The sequence below is a fragment of the Marmota flaviventris genome, chromosome 9, assembly GCF_047511675.1.
Source record: "Marmota flaviventris isolate mMarFla1 chromosome 9, mMarFla1.hap1, whole genome shotgun sequence".
Classification (NCBI taxonomy): Eukaryota; Metazoa; Chordata; class Mammalia; order Rodentia; family Sciuridae; genus Marmota; species Marmota flaviventris.
In genome coordinates, this window is record NC_092506.1 from 75,265,487 (window position 1) to 75,283,558 (window position 18,072).

General features: G+C 36.4%; 1 protein-coding gene across 1 annotated transcript in view; it reads right to left on the minus strand.

Annotated features, from left to right (window-relative positions):
* The window catches only part of Rab38 (RAB38, member RAS oncogene family), a 57,298-nt gene that overhangs the window by 22,723 nt on the left and 16,503 nt on the right, over positions 1 to 18,072 (minus strand). The window contains exon 2 of the mRNA XM_027942720.2: positions 11,893 to 12,173. Within this exon, the coding sequence (XP_027798521.1) occupies positions 11,893 to 12,173 (281 nt within the window). The remainder of the gene's footprint in view (positions 1 to 11,892; positions 12,174 to 18,072) is intronic.

An 18,072-nucleotide genomic window follows, 5' to 3' on the forward strand; every position in this document is an offset into this window, starting at 1 on the left:
AAAATGAATTAGTATCTTCACAAAGACTATTACATTCTTAACTAAGAACAGGATGCTATGAAAAAGAACAGTAAGGAGCTCTTCAAAATTAAAATTATGAATGCCAAAATTAAAATTACATTAAAATAGTTGAAAAATAAGTCAAATAAATATACAGGATAAAACAAAACTTACAAAGTGTTGAAAATGTGTGGGGAAAAAAAAGTAGATTCATAGACTTAGTTTGGGATGTTACATCAAGTCAGGGGATCATTAGGTTATCAATATGTCTAAATCTAATAAATAAGGAAAAAGTAATATACAAGTACTATTTAGACACTTGGAAATAAGAAAAGTAGAAAAGGTGGGATTCAAAAACAGAGAGCTGGGTTCTAATTCTAACTCTGCTACTTGCTAACCATATAATTACAGTTAAATCATTTAACTTCTCTAAGCCTTAACTTCTTAATATGTAAAATGGATATAATAACAAAATCTATTTTGTGAGGGTTTGTGAGAACTAAATGAAAGGAAGAAATAAAATCCTAGGACAACATCTAGTTAAAAATAAGCATGCATTTTATAAATGCAACTTTTTATTAGTATGGATTCATCATGGCCTTGTACTGACAATTTTCTGATGAGTCATAAAGCTAGTAACTCTGCAATAGCAACATGTTCTTGCTAAGATATCTTAGAATAAAGATGAAAAGCTTGTTGTCTGCTTTTGAAAACAACCCAGGGGTTCCTAAAGATGATTCCTAATGTCTCACTGCACAATATCCATTAAAGAAGCTCTTCTCAGCAGCCCCTTGAGTCTTCCCTTATAGCATCTCTCATCCTTAGTGATCCTGGTCGAGCATCAAGGAAACTGCTTCACTCTCAGGTAGAGGTATCAGCTGTTCCTCCAAGTGCTCTCACAGCTCTTATAGAAGCCACCAAGTTTTATGGAATATCAAAATGTATTGTGGCTATTTGTTTATGGGTTTTCTTTGGAAGATTGGAAGGTTTTTAATGAAAAGAAACTGGGCCCTTTATCATCAGTGTCCCAGTACTTAGTGAAGTGCCTGCCTGAGTTCATAGTAGATATTCAAGGAATGCTTTTGGAATTAATGCATGCTTGAATAAATGAATCAATAAAATCCAGCACAATGCATTTTAACCAGTTCATTAATCCAAATCACCAAAAAAAAAAAAAGTATTTTCAAAAATATTTCTAATCCCCTCTGGAAATATCTGAGTTGAACCAAGGCACTGCAATTTTAACAAGCATCGCAGGTGACCCTGAAGCATAAGCCTATTCAAGACTGCTGTCATTTGATAGAGCATTTGATTATATCTGAAGTTGAGGCCTGGCCTGATTTCTTCAATGCAAAACATCAAAACGCCTCCCTGGAACACTGTTAATTCATTAATAAAAAAGGTAAACATGATAGCCATTGTGTGTTGCTCAAATGATAATAGCTGAAAACAACAAGGATTTCAATTAAAAAAAATACTGCAATATTCTGGTCCTGAAATGTGAAGATGGACTAAGTTGGGTAATCAGTGCCACTGGCTAATGTTAGATTCTTACGGGGTGCTATGTGGCATTACCAAACAAAGAATTTGAAGTTCCCCCTTTGGAGACTTAGGGCATTAGGGGGGTGGCTGCTTAGCTCACCTTCATTTTTCTTCTCTATTTCCCCATCCACACAGCAGGGCACTATAATCTCTTTGCTGTGCAATGTGCCTACAGAGATTTCTGGATGAAAGGAGTTATATAATGTTGGAGTCCTTATGGGAAATATAGCAGTAATTTAATTTTTCTGCTTCTGCAGAGTTCTCTAAGGACAGAAATACCCCACAGAGGGCAAGAGAAAGAATAACACAGTAAAAGAATCTTCTGAAAGAGTCCTTGAAAGGCAGTGCAGCAAACAATCCCATTCCATTCAATAAACACTGACCAAGCAATTGCCCTCTGTGTGCAAGCCATTGTGCTAGGTGATGACCAGAAGCACTCAGTGTAGTTCAGGGTCCAGGCCCTAAAAGAAATAATTTTGACATAGTGTGGAATGGGGAGGGGAGACCACTTAAGAGTCAGTAACAGGATGCTCAAGTTGAGACCTGGAGGAAGAGTGACAGGCAGGTGCATAAGATAGAAAAGATTATTCCCAGCCATTCGGAATATCAAGGTCAACAGGGGACTTTATGCAGCCTAACATAACCTGTGATGGAGCTCTTGAAATCTGTTGTCTGAGATTACTGTATGTACGTGTATTTTTTAGAGACCAGGAATTTACTGCATACTAAATACGTATATTTAACAACACCACTATGAAGCATCATTCCCATTTTTCATTGAGACAACTGGGTATTGCCTGATTAAATTTCATGCCCAAAGCCACAGACTTGTGTCAGAGGCTGGCATATATTTGCCTGGTCAAAGCCCACATTTTCAACCTTTGATAAAGTAGCTCTCTTCATGCTTCTTAGTGCTATTTCTCAGGTTCTGGATTCCATAATGATCCTAAAATCCAGGTCCAGAAGAGGAAAAGCCTGAGGGCAGAAGGATGCAGTCACTTAGAGGTACCCACATTTCAGTTTCATCTCTAGGCAGGGATCAGAAGAGAAGGCTGAGCTAAGCCATTTGGTTGGCTTGAAATACATGTTTTCTTGCTGATCCCAGTCTCATAGATGGGAGAGAAGAAACTCCTAAGGAAATATTTAGAGGCCATATAATATGGGTGGAAGGGAAACACAGACATAAAAAGTTTGTAGAATTTCCAACAGCAGAGATGGAAGGGGAAAGGTATTCTAAGCAGAAGGAACACCATATAAAAAGGCATGGAGGTGATAAATAACAGTGCTAAAAATGCAAAAGTTCAATGAGGATGATTTATAAGATGGGTGAGGACCAAAAAGACAAGGCTCTGCTCTGCATCCAACCATGTCCCTTGGCATGAATATCTCAGTCTGAGAATCCTTGATAGACAATAGAATTCTAAGCCCAAGACTCAACTGTATTTTAGTAATGATATAAAAATCAAAGGATGACCCTATTTCTCTTAAAACAAAAATGTTAAGTAACAAAAAATTCTTAAAAATAGTATCTTTAGAGAGTTTGCAAAGTTCTAATATGAAGCATAGTATCTGGGGTTTCCCAAACTAAGCTCCGCTGCCCTTCAGGCCAAATAATTCTTTGCTGAGTGGGAACAAGGTAGGTATATGCTGTGAAAAGTAGGATGTTCAGAAGGGTGTAAATGTAGACTCCCTGGCCTCTACCCACTGGGTGTCAGTAGGACTCCATACCCTAATAGGTTCTAATTAGCAAATATATTTGTAGACATTGAAAATATCCTCTGTTGGGATGAGTAAAATCATTTCCACTGGACCACAATTAAATAATACTAAAAACAGCCATTGAAAAGTGTTTTGTGCCCCATTGGGTCTGCTTCTTTATTGTTGGGAGTTGTGAGGGCAGTGAAAAACCTGTCTTGATCTTCTCTGAGAACAAAGAATCCTCATAGACCTGTTCTCTAATGTCTCTGGGAGGAAGGAGACATCGGGAAAGTGAACTGGCTTGTCTCTGAGTGCACTGAGGTTTAATTTCTGAACACCCCTTATTTCTAAAGTCAGTGGGTAGAGGGGGAGGGGATTTCTATCTTTCTTTTTTCATACCCAAAGTGAACTTTATTGTGCAAAGTTGAACTTAGACCATAACATCAAACACCTTATACATCCCATGCTGGAAAAAGTACTATGAACATAAGCACAGAGATGAGGAAAAGGCAGATGTCTGACAATAGCTGGAGGAAAAAAAAAAGCACACGTGGGCAAAGGCTTTCCTTGTTTTGCCCATTAACAATTCCAGGTGAATTGCTCTATTTTATCACATTTCCTAGAAGACCTATTTACATCTCTCTTTTTCACTAGACTTTATGCCTTCACATTTTTTTCACATACCTATCCTAGTCCCTGATCTACCATACAATTGCTCAAGACATAGTTATGGTATAAGCTCAGACAGGGACAAATTACATGGTAGTAAAGGTGGTGACTGGGTGGTGGGGTGGTACTGCTAGCACATTAGTCTTAAAATCTCAAGCCTACTACATACCAACTATGAGCCCTTGAGCTATTTGTTTACATTTTCTAATTTAATCTTTAGTCTCTTCATCTGTAAAGAGGAAAATTAATAGTAGTTTGTTTGTGAGATGAACTAAAGCATATAAAGCCATAGAACATTGCCTGGCTAAAAAGAAGCTATCTGTATTCTAAGACATCAGTGACAAACTTCAGAGCCAAGGATCAAATGGTAAATGAGTTAGCCTTTGTAAGCCACAAGGCTTCTGTTGAAACTACTCAGCTCTATAGTTATAGCAGAAAAGTAGCCATTGATATTATGTATTGTTGTTTTCAATGAGCATAGAGGAGCTCCAATAAAATTTTACTTATAATACAGAAGGCAAGCCATATTTGACCTATAGACCAAAATTGCTGATACCTATCCTAAGTTGTCTAAATTTTAATAATTAAGAAGTGGGATCCATGGAAGGTTTCTGAACTAGACATTAACAAAATCAAAATGATCCCTTGGCATGTTAAGTTTTTAGCAATACGTACTACTGAATTGTGTAGTTTTAGTGAAGTCTGATAATGCATTACTATAATTGTCTAATCATGAAATGGAAGATCTGAGCTCAAAGTTATGAAAATGTGAAGCACACAGGACAGAATGACCTATGTAACACCACCTTCTTTCTATACACCAAGGTATAGTTATAGCTTCTGGCGGTACATATCTAGTCTCCTATAATGCCTTATTCATAGCTGGATCTCATATTACCTAGTAAATTATAAGCATAGACCTAGATCATCTCCAGAGAACCAATTAGCTAAAGATATAAATAAAAATGTTATCATTAATTTATACTGATCTTTAAGCGGATGAGTAGCCTGAGTTTGAGACTTTTCTGTTAAGCTATTTCCAACATCAGGAAACGTTTCCATTTTTCAAGCAGGGCATTACGAAGCTGTCAGAAGCAATGATTCAAACAGTTGTACTACAGACTGCTGGTCATTATGTGAACTGATCATGACTATTAAACACAGCCATAGTTTCCTTTAAATTATGCCTTCTGACTTTGCTCTGAGTTTAGATTTCATATTGGTCTCTCTTTTTTTTTTATTGTCCTTAAGTACTACCAGTTCCAACCAGATAAGCTAAAAATATAAGGTTAAAAATGCTGTAGGCAAAGAAGATAGAAAAGTCACATCCTACAACCCCATATAAATTCTTTGGAGATACCTAAATCCTGGAATATCTATTTTACACAGTGACATGATAAAAAGTAAAACAAGCACCTTTCTTTGAATACACTGTAGGTATAATACACATCAGTCACAGCACAGATGCAGAAAGGAAAGTCACTTGATGCCTATCGTGTTAATCAATGAATGCACAGTGACTATAAAGGTTTTTTTCATATATTGACATACACAAAATGGAAACACTCAGAGATGGACCACTACTCAATTTAAACATAAAATAATTTTTAAAAATAATGTGCCATATTCAATCCATTAAAAAAGGGATTAGAGTAACTATCTACCCATACCCAAATGCAATTATCTATGCATTTCCAGTTTGTATAAATGCATTATTTTATAACTGTATATTTTCTAGAAGCCTATAAAATAAATGATGTGTGATACTGCCCTTCAAGTAGCTTCTAGAAAACTAGCCAATTTTAACTGCTGTGTGTTTCAGCTTGCAGAGCAATTTAAAAAATAGTAATAAAACAGCTCACTAAACTTAATGAAACACAGAAAACTTTTCTTTTACAAAAGAATTCAAGGCCAGAATTCCCATTACTCTATTAAGCATTCAACATGCCCCAAACATTTAGGAACTGCTATATGGTACAGTCTCCTCTTGGAGGAAACAGTAAAAAAACAAAACCAAGATATCATTTGTAAGTCACACCATCATTTTAGAAATCCAGACTGATTATAGAACACATCTTGAATTTGAAAGATGAACACAGGAATGAATAAAAAAAGTGAATGTTAGAATCAAAGAAATAAAGTAGCAAATATATATCTTTAAGGAAGTCTCCTAAACTTCAATTCTTTCTTTTTCTTTAAAACAATAATATTATTATTCTATAGGGCTGTGATGATGATTGAAAGAATTCTTAAACATACAAATTTTTGCACAAAGGTAACATATACCTAACTTCAAGAAAAACAGCCATATTATTACTATAGATTGAGAATGTACATCAGGAATATTCAAGTCCTAGGAAGCCCTACAGTAAGTATAATGGTAGTTTAAATTAGTTTTCTAAAAATTGATTGCACCATGTATAGCAACCCAAATTCTCATTTGTGAAGTAAAAAGCTGATGCTGGATAATTAAATATAACAGTTTATTCAAAGAAGATTGGGTAGCTTGTAGAATGATTCAGACATCTAGAGAAATAGCTTCAGTGTAACTTTGCAGAAAAGTCAAACCCACAGGAAAGAGTCCTAAGAAGGAAGAAAACTGCTCCCAGCCACCATAGAACACTATGTCCTGTTATCTGTGAAGCTCCAAGAACTCAACTTGAGTACCTGGGTCTAGCCGTGATTGTTTCTGTGTCTCACACAGGACCTCATAAACTCTGCTGTCGCTCAAAACTGGAGGTCTTTTCTGCCACCCCTTCCCCCAGAAAATGGACTCTGCATTTGCTTTGTTAATCTAGTGGCTTACTTCCAAACTCATATAATTGGTGGAATTTAGGTTATATGTCTGTGCCATAGCAGCAAATGAAGCAAAAGTAGTGAGTCTTATGGGTTCTTCCTATGCAGGTAAGCTAGAAATTCCCCAAATACAATAAATGTGTTTCAGATTTGCTAGAAAGTCAAAAATCAGTAGTCTGAAATGATCACTGCAGCCCCTAAAATGACTAATGCCATCTCAGTGAGAACACAATTGAGCATATTCATTATTCTCAGCAGAACGACCCACATCAACATTTTTTTTTTTCTTTTAGCTTCAGAGGGAGACCAAAATTGAGTACAATTTAATGTAAGAAGATTTCTTACCAAAACACCCACTGCTCTCAGAACATTCTGGGAGAGAAGGTGTACCTAAAAAGTCAGTATAAGGAGGTTAGAAATAATCAAGGGCATCTTTCAGGGGTAGGAATTGAGGTAGAGGGAAGCAAGAGCAGGGCTAACTACAGATTCTTTCTGTGAATTTGATTCTTGTTCTCACTGTTACCTAGATACACCTTGCTCCATTATTTCCCAGCTACGCTGGTATTTCCTTCTTATCCTTAATTCTGAACATAGCCACACCTGAAGTACTGCACCTTATGAGCAGAATAAAATAAACTGGAAAAAGCTAAAATATAGAAACAGACTTTCCACTGGAGTGTGGTTATTGTGTGCATCAGCACCCACTAAGATGAGAAAACTCAGACCAGCAGATAGGTTATGGGTAAAGTAGACTGTATGTGTGTGTGTGTGTGTGTGTTTTGTGGGATCAGACATAATGTATCTGGGGACTCCACATACATTCTCTTAGTATTTACAACTCTAGAAGGTGGGTAAGGGTGTCTAGACAGCAAATACACAAAAGCTGGACCTGGGTGAGATTCAAGAATTAACCATGTAAATTGGTTAGCAGGTAGCAGGTTCTAGTTGTCTTCTGAAATGGGCCCAGATGACAAGACTCCAAACCCTGAGGATTCATTAACAAGAACAGGGTAGGGAAATAACCCTGAAAGACATATATACTAAAGCATGTTATGAAGTCTAGACACAAGCATAGGAATACACAAAATATTCATTTTAAGAGTAAAGCTATGATAATGAGAGTAAAATGGATCAAATTCCTGATCTATAGGGCAACCATAAAAATGCAAATTACAAACCAGGAATGTTTGGAGAGTGTTATTAATAATTCCACTAGGAAAGCAGGTATAAACCAGGAATGTCAGAATAAAGGGAAAAGAAAATGTTGAGAAAGTTCTTTGACCCAAAAGCAATTTGGGCAAATTGAGACATATGAGGATCCCAGTGATATATTGTCTACAAAATAATTCAAAGAAATATAGCTGAACGAAAAAAATGCAAAAGTTGAAAACCTGATGTAGGAAATACTATTTTCTTTTCTTTTCCTGAGTTTTAATATTGGAAGAGATAAAGTGAAAAATCAGATGCACCAGAAGACATCTATGTTTTTTTTCTCTCTCTTAATGCACTAGCCAGTCAGGGGCTACATTATTGTTCCAGCAACAGCAACAGGCATGAAAACTCTCATGAGAAGTTACTCCAGAAGATGGAGGAACAAAAGGGTAAATTTACCTCAGCACTTGGGTCCACAGCAGGACAGAGGATAATTTCAACAACAAACTCCTGTAATGCTTTGTTAGCTTCAGTTTCAGAGAGGGTCACGCTGTTGGTGACACCCAAAGGATTTACTCAGGGTGTGCCCATGGGGACAAAGCCAGAGGCTATAACCTTTGGCTCATTAGATGTTCAGAGATCCAAGAAAGGAAAATCATATGTTAATCACCAGCATGACTGTGATATCACTCAAGAGTTCTCTAATTATTAGAAGATTCACTTTCTAGCAGAAAGCTCTCTATGGGAGATATTCCCTCATCCCAAATGTAATCAAAGAAGGAATTGGTAGCTGTCCCCAAATGCTGCTATTTTAGCTTCAGGCAGATACTTTTATCTGGGCTTCAATTTTGTAAATGTTGTGATGCTATAGTCAGAAAGTTAGAAGACTTTTATTATAGATTTTTTTTTATTTGGGTACCCAGGATTAACTCAGGGGTGTTCGACCACTGAGCCACATCCCCAGCCCTATTTTCTATTTTATTTAGAGACAAGGTCTCACTGAGTTGCTTAGCACCTCACTTTTGCTGAGGCTGGCTTTGAACTCTCAATCATCCTGCCTCAGCCTTCCAAGCTGCTTGGATTGCAAATATGCACCACTGTCCCTGGCTAACTTTACATAGATCTTTGAAAAGATTTTTGAACAGCTCAAAACTCTACTTTGTCATTGCTGCAGTATTGTTCCTGGGCTTCCAGGTGTGGAGCCTGAATACTAACCTGGCACTGGCCAAATATTTTCATTAGTTATTCAGAACAACAACGTCAGTAGCAGTTATTTGGAGAGAGAAGAGATGTTGAATGTGGATTCTGTCTTTTACAATGAGGTCTTGTACTCTCTTAGCTTGTGAAATTCCATGTCCCCTCTCCCACGCTGTACAAAGCTTCTCTTCAAAGTTCACACTAGTGGGGATTTGGAGGATTAGAAGTGCAGTATCCAACTAGGAGGGTTAGCCAGACCTTAAGTTAATGAACATCATATCCTTAAGCATATAGGGTTTGACACTGCAGTGGCTGAACAAAGAATGTTGGGGTGAAGTAAAAAGAAAATGTTGAGAAGTTCTTTGACCCAAAAGCAATGTCAATCTTCCCCTCCACACATTCACAGGCCTCATCTTTTCTCTTTATTCTTACTAGCATTTAATCGCCATCCAAAACACTGTAAGTTTTACTTATTGCTATCCATGAGGGAAAGATGTTTTTTATATTTTATTTTTTAGTTGTAGTTGAACACAATACCCTTATTTTATTTATTTATTTTTATGTGGTGCTGAGGATCTAACCTAGCGCCTTACACATGCTAGGTGAGTGCTCTACTGCTGAACCACAACCCCAGCACGCACACCCCCCGCCAAAGACTCTGTTTCGCAAGTTTCTGTTCTCAGTGGCTGACACATAACAGACACTCAATGACATTTTTTTTTAATGAATGAATAAAGGAAGATGGTCTTTCCTCTCCATAAATATCATTCAATCTAGTTTTCCCTTAAAATTTAAAGTAAACAACTGAGAAAATGAGTTTTCTAAAATCCTCCTTTCTCCACTAGGCCTGTAGGCTTTTGAATTGGAAAGTGACTCTTTTTTTGAAACTAAAGATCTCAAAGAAAATGCAGAAGTTATGAAGTTAAGTGTGCAGCTAAGGGAAAAGTAGAATAAATGAATTCATCCACATTTTGGAATTAAAAAGGAAAATCCAAGCTAATGTTCAGGAAAAAGTCAAACTATCAAATTTCATATTTGTTATATTTCTGCCACTTTTAATATCTGAATTGTTTTCCACCTGTCTGTCTTCACAGTAATAAATCCTTGAAACACATGAATCAAAAGTCTCAATGACAGCCAAGAAATAGAAAATGATGGGTACTATGTCCTAAGAAATAGGGGAAATTAGGAACTTTTAAAGGAAGGAGCGGGGAAAGCTAGCTTGATCACTGGAACCTCGGAAAGAAGACAAGAATATTAGAAACTGAGGGAAAACAACTTTCTAAACCTAAGAGCAGCTTAATGATTGCAGAGAGACAGAAGGCATTGAGATTCTCTAAGAAATGCCTCAAATAAATGATCATGCCCATTGTTTCTGAAAAGTGTACTGCCACCTCCTTCTATCGTCTCCCAATCCAAGCAGTGGTTTTATTCTGATGGTTTTCTCACTTTAGTGATAATCTCAAAGTTTCTCTCTCCAGTCCCTTTTACTTGTATTCTAGAGCAAGGTCTCATAATTTTCCCACAAGGGCACATGTAATGTTTAAATCTGGGCAAACATGTCTCTCCTCAAACATTTATCATTTCTTTGTGATAAAAGCATTCCAGAAACCATTCTTCTGGCTTTTTGAAGAATACAGTAAATTATCAATATCTATAAACACTCTACTGTGCAATAAAATACCCAGGTTTGAATGACTCCCATTAAAGTTATATTTTCAAACCATTCTTTGATGCTGTGCACAAATGTGCAAAATAAGTGTGAATTCCATAAGTAAAGAGACAGAAATGTATCTTATTCACAGCCAAATTCCAAACAAGTAGCACAGTACCTGTGCTCTACAAAAATGTAAATATTTGTGTTCCACAAATCTATGGAATTATATGGATTGCAATCATAATGTAAAAAATATCAGAATGCTCATAACCCAATGCATACATGAATCAAAGCATCACATTGTACCACATAAATATGAGCAATACATGTCAATCAAAAAATAAAATTAATTTTAAAATTTACCATGAAAGTTTTTCTTTCTCAGATACTGAAATTTAAATATATATATATATATATATATATATATATATATATATATATATATATATTTTTTTTTTTTTTTTTTTTTCTTTATATAAAAGGAAAAAAAAGAGCAGAAAAAAATCCATGCATTTAATGAAGACAGCATTACGGGGCATAAAGGGAAGTATATACCCTCATCATGCCACATAGGATCCTGTATCTTCTAGCCCTTCCTCTGTTCCCACATCTGCTACTTCATGCCTCCCAGGAGGCTTCAGCTGTACATGGCTGCATAATGCTGTCCACATTTGTACTGCCCTGTCACTCCACTATTCCAGATTTCTCAATGTGGTAGTTCTGTATTATTGCCATCTTTTCATTTCTAGGGCAAAGTACAATTCCTGACATACAGCTAAACACATTAACTGTTAATTGTCTAAATTTATGAATAAGGCAATGGCACTGAATTTAAGGCCCATTTCTTTCAAACTCATACTTACCTAATAGATCTTTTGTGAGGACTAAATACAAAAATGCATTTAAGCATGCCTTCACACACAGTAGGTGCTCAAAAATTGAATAGTTATTAACTATTATCAATATAAAAATGTACAAATGGATTTGATCCCTCAGTCACAATCACCTTAATATGTCCCACTCTGCCCATTCACTGCCTTGAGATAAGAAAAAGTTTAATAAAGTAATTTGGAACCCTTTATTACCAGACAAACATGTATTATTATAATGATGATAATGATTATGTGCATTTTCTTTGAGAATCTTGCCTATAATATGCTCATCCTCTAAAGTCACATTACCTTTGCTGATGTTTCAAACCATCCTACGAAACCGTGCTCCTTGCAGAACTGGTCCATCTTGAGGCCATTGTTCATGAGCACATCCTTCCCCTGGTCACATTTGTTGGCCAATAAAACCACAGAAACTGGTTTGCCATTAGGGAGAGTTAACTTTGAGTCCAAATCATTTTTCCACTTTGCAACTGCTTCAAATGTGGCTGGTCTGGTGACATCAAAGACAATAAACGCACCCATAGCTTCTCGGTAGTAGACTCTTGTCATATTTCCAAATCTCTCTTGACCTGCATCAAGAAGAAATATAATTCAGAAACTCTTTACAACTGGAACTGAACAAAATATTAGAACTTCATGTGGGCTCCAATAAGAACAAGTCACTCAATAAAGTCTTATTTCTAGTCTTTAAAAAGTGTGCTAAATATATAATCATGCAGTTTTGTTTTTAATCTTTTGAGCACAAGATTCATTTAACAAGTATTAACTGAGAAAATACTATGCACCATGTAATGTTCTAGAACTGTGTTAATATAGTATCTCACTAGCTTTGTGTGGCTAATTAATTAATTATGACTAAATAAAATTTAAAATTCAGTTTCTTAGTCACAATAGCTACATTACAAGTGTTTGATAAAACACATGGCTAGTGGCTACTGCAATAGATGATGCCAACTGAGAACATTTGGATCAACACAGGATGTTCTATTGGACAACATTATTCTGAACATTTGGGATATAATGACTCAAACATAAAAATCCCTGCTGTCATAAGGCTTACATTATTTTACTGAAAAGGCAAATTAATAAACAAATTATGTAGTATGTTAAAAAGACATCCGAAATCTACTTTAATTAAAAGTAATAATACTAGCACCATTAATTGTATATTTACTAAAAATAAGAAATGTGACCTGCATAAATGATCATAAAGGTATTATCCACATTCTGTTTTATTTTTTGCAATTCTGGGAATCAAACTCTGGGTCTGGCATGTGAAAGGCAAGCATTCTACCACTGAGTAACAGTCTCAGTCATTATTCTTATTTTGTTTTTATTTCAATTTATTTGGCAATGGCTATTAAATGCAGGGGCACTTTACAACTGAACTATATCTCTAGCCTTTTTTATTTTTGATTTTGAGACAGGTCTTACTAAGTTGTTCAGGGCCTCACTAAATTGCTAAGCCCAGCCTTGAACTTAGAGTCCTTCTGCCTTTACTTCCCAGATTTCTGGGATTATAGGCATACAACATCATGCATGGCCATTTGTCTCATTTTAAAGTGAGACTTATAAAATCTAAGTAACTGGCTCAAATCAAACAAATAGTAAGCTTGCAAAATCAGAATTCAAACCTGAGTCACTTGAAACTAGAGCCCATAATCATTTACTAACTTTGAATACTTTCAACTACTGAACCATAGTCTTGTACTCTCTCTCCTCCAGGTTTATGTGCCAGGAACATCCTATTCAATCCAACTTCACAAATGTCTATTGGACATCTACTATATTGATAGCAATCTCTGGTACATGCTCAAAATACAATAATGAGCTAGATGGTATCATATCTTCCTTCAAGTAGTCCATAATCTATTGTGTAAAGAAAACCTCCAGATGTTGCAAAAAAAAATGAATAAGTAATTTTTAAAAATAGAATGAAGACTGGTTTTAGAATTAGTTGTAATCAGCTAGAATCAGCTTTTTTCTGATGCTTAGTTTTCTAAGTGAATATTGGTAAGTTTCTTAAACATCCTAAGCCCACCTCACCAGCAAAAGGACTATAAGAAAATGTACCACAGGGTTGTCATATGGATGGAATAAATTAATATATATGAAACTCCCAGTTCAGTACCTTAGAACTAATCAGTATGTATTTCTTCAGCAGGTTAAAAATAAAATAGAAAGTATGATACAAATTTTCAAATCATAGTCCCAGGCTAAAGATTTTGACAAAAAGAAAAATTGCAGATATTTTAACCAAGCAACAAAAGTTAACAAAATCACATCATTTATTTCTGCGTTAGTTGAGGACAGGAACTAATGAAAACTGGGTTCATACTTTAGGAACACAAAAACCCCAAAAGTGTGCAACCAGACAGTCTTTTTGATTTGAAAATGTATGTTAAGAGTCTTATAAAAGTATATAAAGTAAAACAAATTAGGAATGTGATACACTTTTTTGAAAAGAACAAATTGCTGAAACTGAGGTATATCCAAGAAAATATAGGTTAATATACCCTTAGAATACAAAAATTTCGAGCACAAGATTTTGCAATGGTGAACTTTAGTGTAAATTAAAAAGATGTTGTGTTGATTATGTTCACAGGGACATTATGAGGAGGTGAAGGACCCCTATGTACCAGTGAAAGTTGATGGAATTCTATAGTTTCAATCCTAGTCTAGGTGCCTATATGCCCAGCTGGATATTCTGGAAAGAAGAACTTTTTATCAAAGACAGCACATAACACTCCTAAAGCATTTCTTACCTAGCTTGTACCACAAAAGTATTTGTTTTTAAATTTCCCACAGTTATACAGTCAATGAAAGAAAGGGGTAAAATACTTTTCATATGACATACAACCCACAGATGAACTTTCATTTTTTCCAAATGAGTTTTATTTATTTTTTTTTTAATGACTGATGCAAACAGCAATTTCCTTTGATACTGTTCAGGAAAGGCCATGACATATCAAGAGGATTGGCGGGAAAAAAGCCCTCTGTGATCACTCTGAACTCCAAAGGCCTCTAGGCTTTTTAAAGGATGTCTTATGATCTCTTTCAGAGATCTAATCAGATGAAGAGCAAAGTCATGGGTTATTCAATAATCTGCTTGTCCAGAGATTTTCAGAGCAGAGTAGGAAGCTCTCAAGAATAGAAATTTTACATTTCAATATATGACACAGTGCAAAGAGCAAGGGATAACTTTATACCTTCATGAAGAATCATAAAGGAGGGCTGGGGATAGCTCCTTGGTAGAATATTTGTCTAGCTAGTGCAAGGCTCTGGGTTCAATTTCCAGCACCGTTTTAAAAAAAGGGGGAAGTGTGTATGTGCGCATGTGCATGCATACACATGTGCACTTGTGCTTGTGTGTCACATCAGAACCAAGAAGCTAGCTTATTTCTGGAAAGAAAAGACCTTTGTATATGGAGGTCACTGGGCTAGCCCATTTAGAAAGTTTGTGTTTTTGGCATTCTGGCCAGGGGTCACATTCAAATCAGAGCATTTCTAACACTCACATTTAATCCCTCCTTTATCAGCTGATAGCCCTCTCTGCCATTTCTTAATCAAAGTGTGAGAAACATGTGACTTTGTGAATGGCTACTTATGAGCGGAATGGAGAGTGATGAATTCATCCTGAGTAAATTTACTTAAAACATGACTACAATTTAAAAACTTCCTTTGGCACATAGATCACTTATCTAACACAATTACTGAATGACTGGTGAAGTCCAGGCTCTGTGATTTGTGCAGCTAATACAGGTTTTTGACCAGGAGGAACTTCTATACCACAGAAAGCTATACTGAGAATCTGCACTGAAAATGATCCAATTCACCAAGTAAGGACCCCTTCTCTTAGTCCTCAAACACATACCACAGTACAATAAATGTGCTCATGACTCAGTTTCCAGTTTCAAGAGGTGTTCCAATAACCAAGCAATCAACCAAATCACAGAAATTAATACAATGGCTGCAGTAATAGTTCCAGGAGCCTTATGGGAAAATCTACTAACTTGAAGAATCAGAAGACATGGGTCTTAATTTTAATCACTGGAAGCCTTGAACAAATCAGACCAGTTTTAAACAAATGTATTTCTCTCCCTGAGTCTCAGTTTTCTTATGTGTTAAATGAAGTTCGTGTGTCTGATCTCTAAAAACCCTTCCTGTTATAATTCCTTAGATTAAATGAAACCCTGGCTGTCTTTTGTAACAGACTGAAATGGACCATTTGGTGTCAAAGATTCAGCTAAAAACTCACACAAACATCACAGTCATAATGTGTATTTAATGACACTTTCACTTCATAATTAAGGCTCTATAGATGCTCTCAGCAGACACAATCAAGCAGTGAATCTTTCACATAGGCATAAAACCAATGGTAGGAAGCACAGCGGGTTTTCTATTAAACTGAGAATACCTTTTTAACCATTCTGACCCTTACCAACTAGCTTTGTGAATCTCAGATTAGTCAATGCTCTATTACAAGCCTCAGCTTCCTTATTTTGAAATATGGACACCAGCTTGGACACTATAAGACACTTCCATTATTGCTTCTGGAAAACTCCCCTACTTAGGCATCCAGTACTCCAGGTCCTACTCCCCCTCTGTTCCCCAGACTAGCTCATGACATCACCAACAACACAACTGCTCAGAACAGTACCTTCAGTCATCTTCCAACTCAGTTTGCACTCCCTCATGTAAGGAATTTCCAATGTCCCACTAACACTTCCCCTTCAGAAGTGGCTTTTAATTCTGCTTCCTCCACTCCATCAGCATTGGCTGCTGCTCTACTTCAGCCCTTCCTTGCTCCTCATTTGGACTCCTGATGGTTTTTCTGCACTCTTCTACTTTTCCTGACACTCCCTTAAAGTACTTCATGGCCAACCACACTGAACACTCCTCCATCCTAAAACACACCTTGCATTACTCTCTGGATTTCTCTGTGATTTACATCTCAGTTCCCAGATCCTGAATACCCTCCTCATGGCTGCTGATGAGTGAACTGTGTGCCCTTCGTTTATGCCCTAAAATCTCAGCCTTCCCTGTCCTGACAGCTGAAATCATTTACTCCCTTCTGCATGACTCCACAGCATTTTCCCTATCCTATACCATGAGTATTTATCATGGTGTGTCTTCATACTTCAGTCTCCATCTGGCATTGAAAATCCTGGAGAGCAGGTTAGTCATGTTTTGATGTTGTGAAACTTGAGGGCTCTTTCTTCACTTTTTGGATCGAGTAAGGGCTCATGACACTATGGTGAAAATAAACTGAGATTAAGATTTCTTCTTCCTCTAAAGTACATTCTCATATATTCATGACCTACTGCTGCACACTGATGCACTTATTCTGTATTCCACTTTCATTCCCAGTCAATAATCAATAGAAATTCATTAGGAGAGAAAATTAACATTATTCTAACACAGGTATGTACATACCTATTGCAATAAGTTTCGGACTGGAATGTTATGCTTTTGTAATCATTCTCACAATTAAGAAATGATCCCTCAGAATCAATTTATTCCAAACAATACATGCTTTTTGTTCCTGGTACAATCAGAAGCTATAAAAGTGCTACAATGATATTCTCTATATGTCTATGTAACAGTGTGAAGATATAAAAACAAAAGCAAATATGGATCTTGTACATTGATCTAAAAGAAAACAATCAAATTATATGATTGCTATAATAGTCAAAAGGACACTGAGATTTTAATGACATAAGCTGGTTTTGAAGGCCAAGGGGAAACAACATCCTAGGACCAGGATCAGAGTAAGTTAACATTCTAGTGCGCAAGGTTTTCTCCAGTTTTTAGGAACCCATCTGGCCCCCTGGCAATGGTTCTGAAACTCTTTGATCTGATCTCTTCACTCCTTTGCCCTGCCAAACTGTGACAGAAATGTGTCAATCACTACTTTTCCAAGTGACAAAGCATAGATCCTAGAATTAACCTTGCAAAATCTTTTCATACAAAATTACCAGCTATTCTATAACCATGACCAAGTTTATTTAGCCCTCCTTGTAAGCACTGCACTGTGTATACAATGAAATTTCTGTTAAGATCCCTGTATTAAGTGAAGGAATAAGCCTAGTCTCATATTGCCCCTTCAGCAGGTACTTGCAGGCTTACCAAGTCTTTCAGAGCTATCTGTCCCTTCATCACTTCTCTTTTACTCACACCGAAATCACTCATCTCATCTCATTCATTTAACAACAACAACGACATCAAAATCTAATGCCTATAATTTTCTAGGAACTGGTCTAACAACTAGAATAAAATATCCTTGCTTTCCCATTCCACGGGGAAGAAATAAACAGCAAGCTAAAAAGTAAATAAAATGTAAATAATACTATGTTAGCTGGTGAAAATGTCATGGAGAAAAATAAAGCAGGGAAGGAGACTAGGGTATACTGGGGTTGGGGACAGAGTCAAATAGGTTGGATGGTGAAGGCTCCACTAAAAAGTATC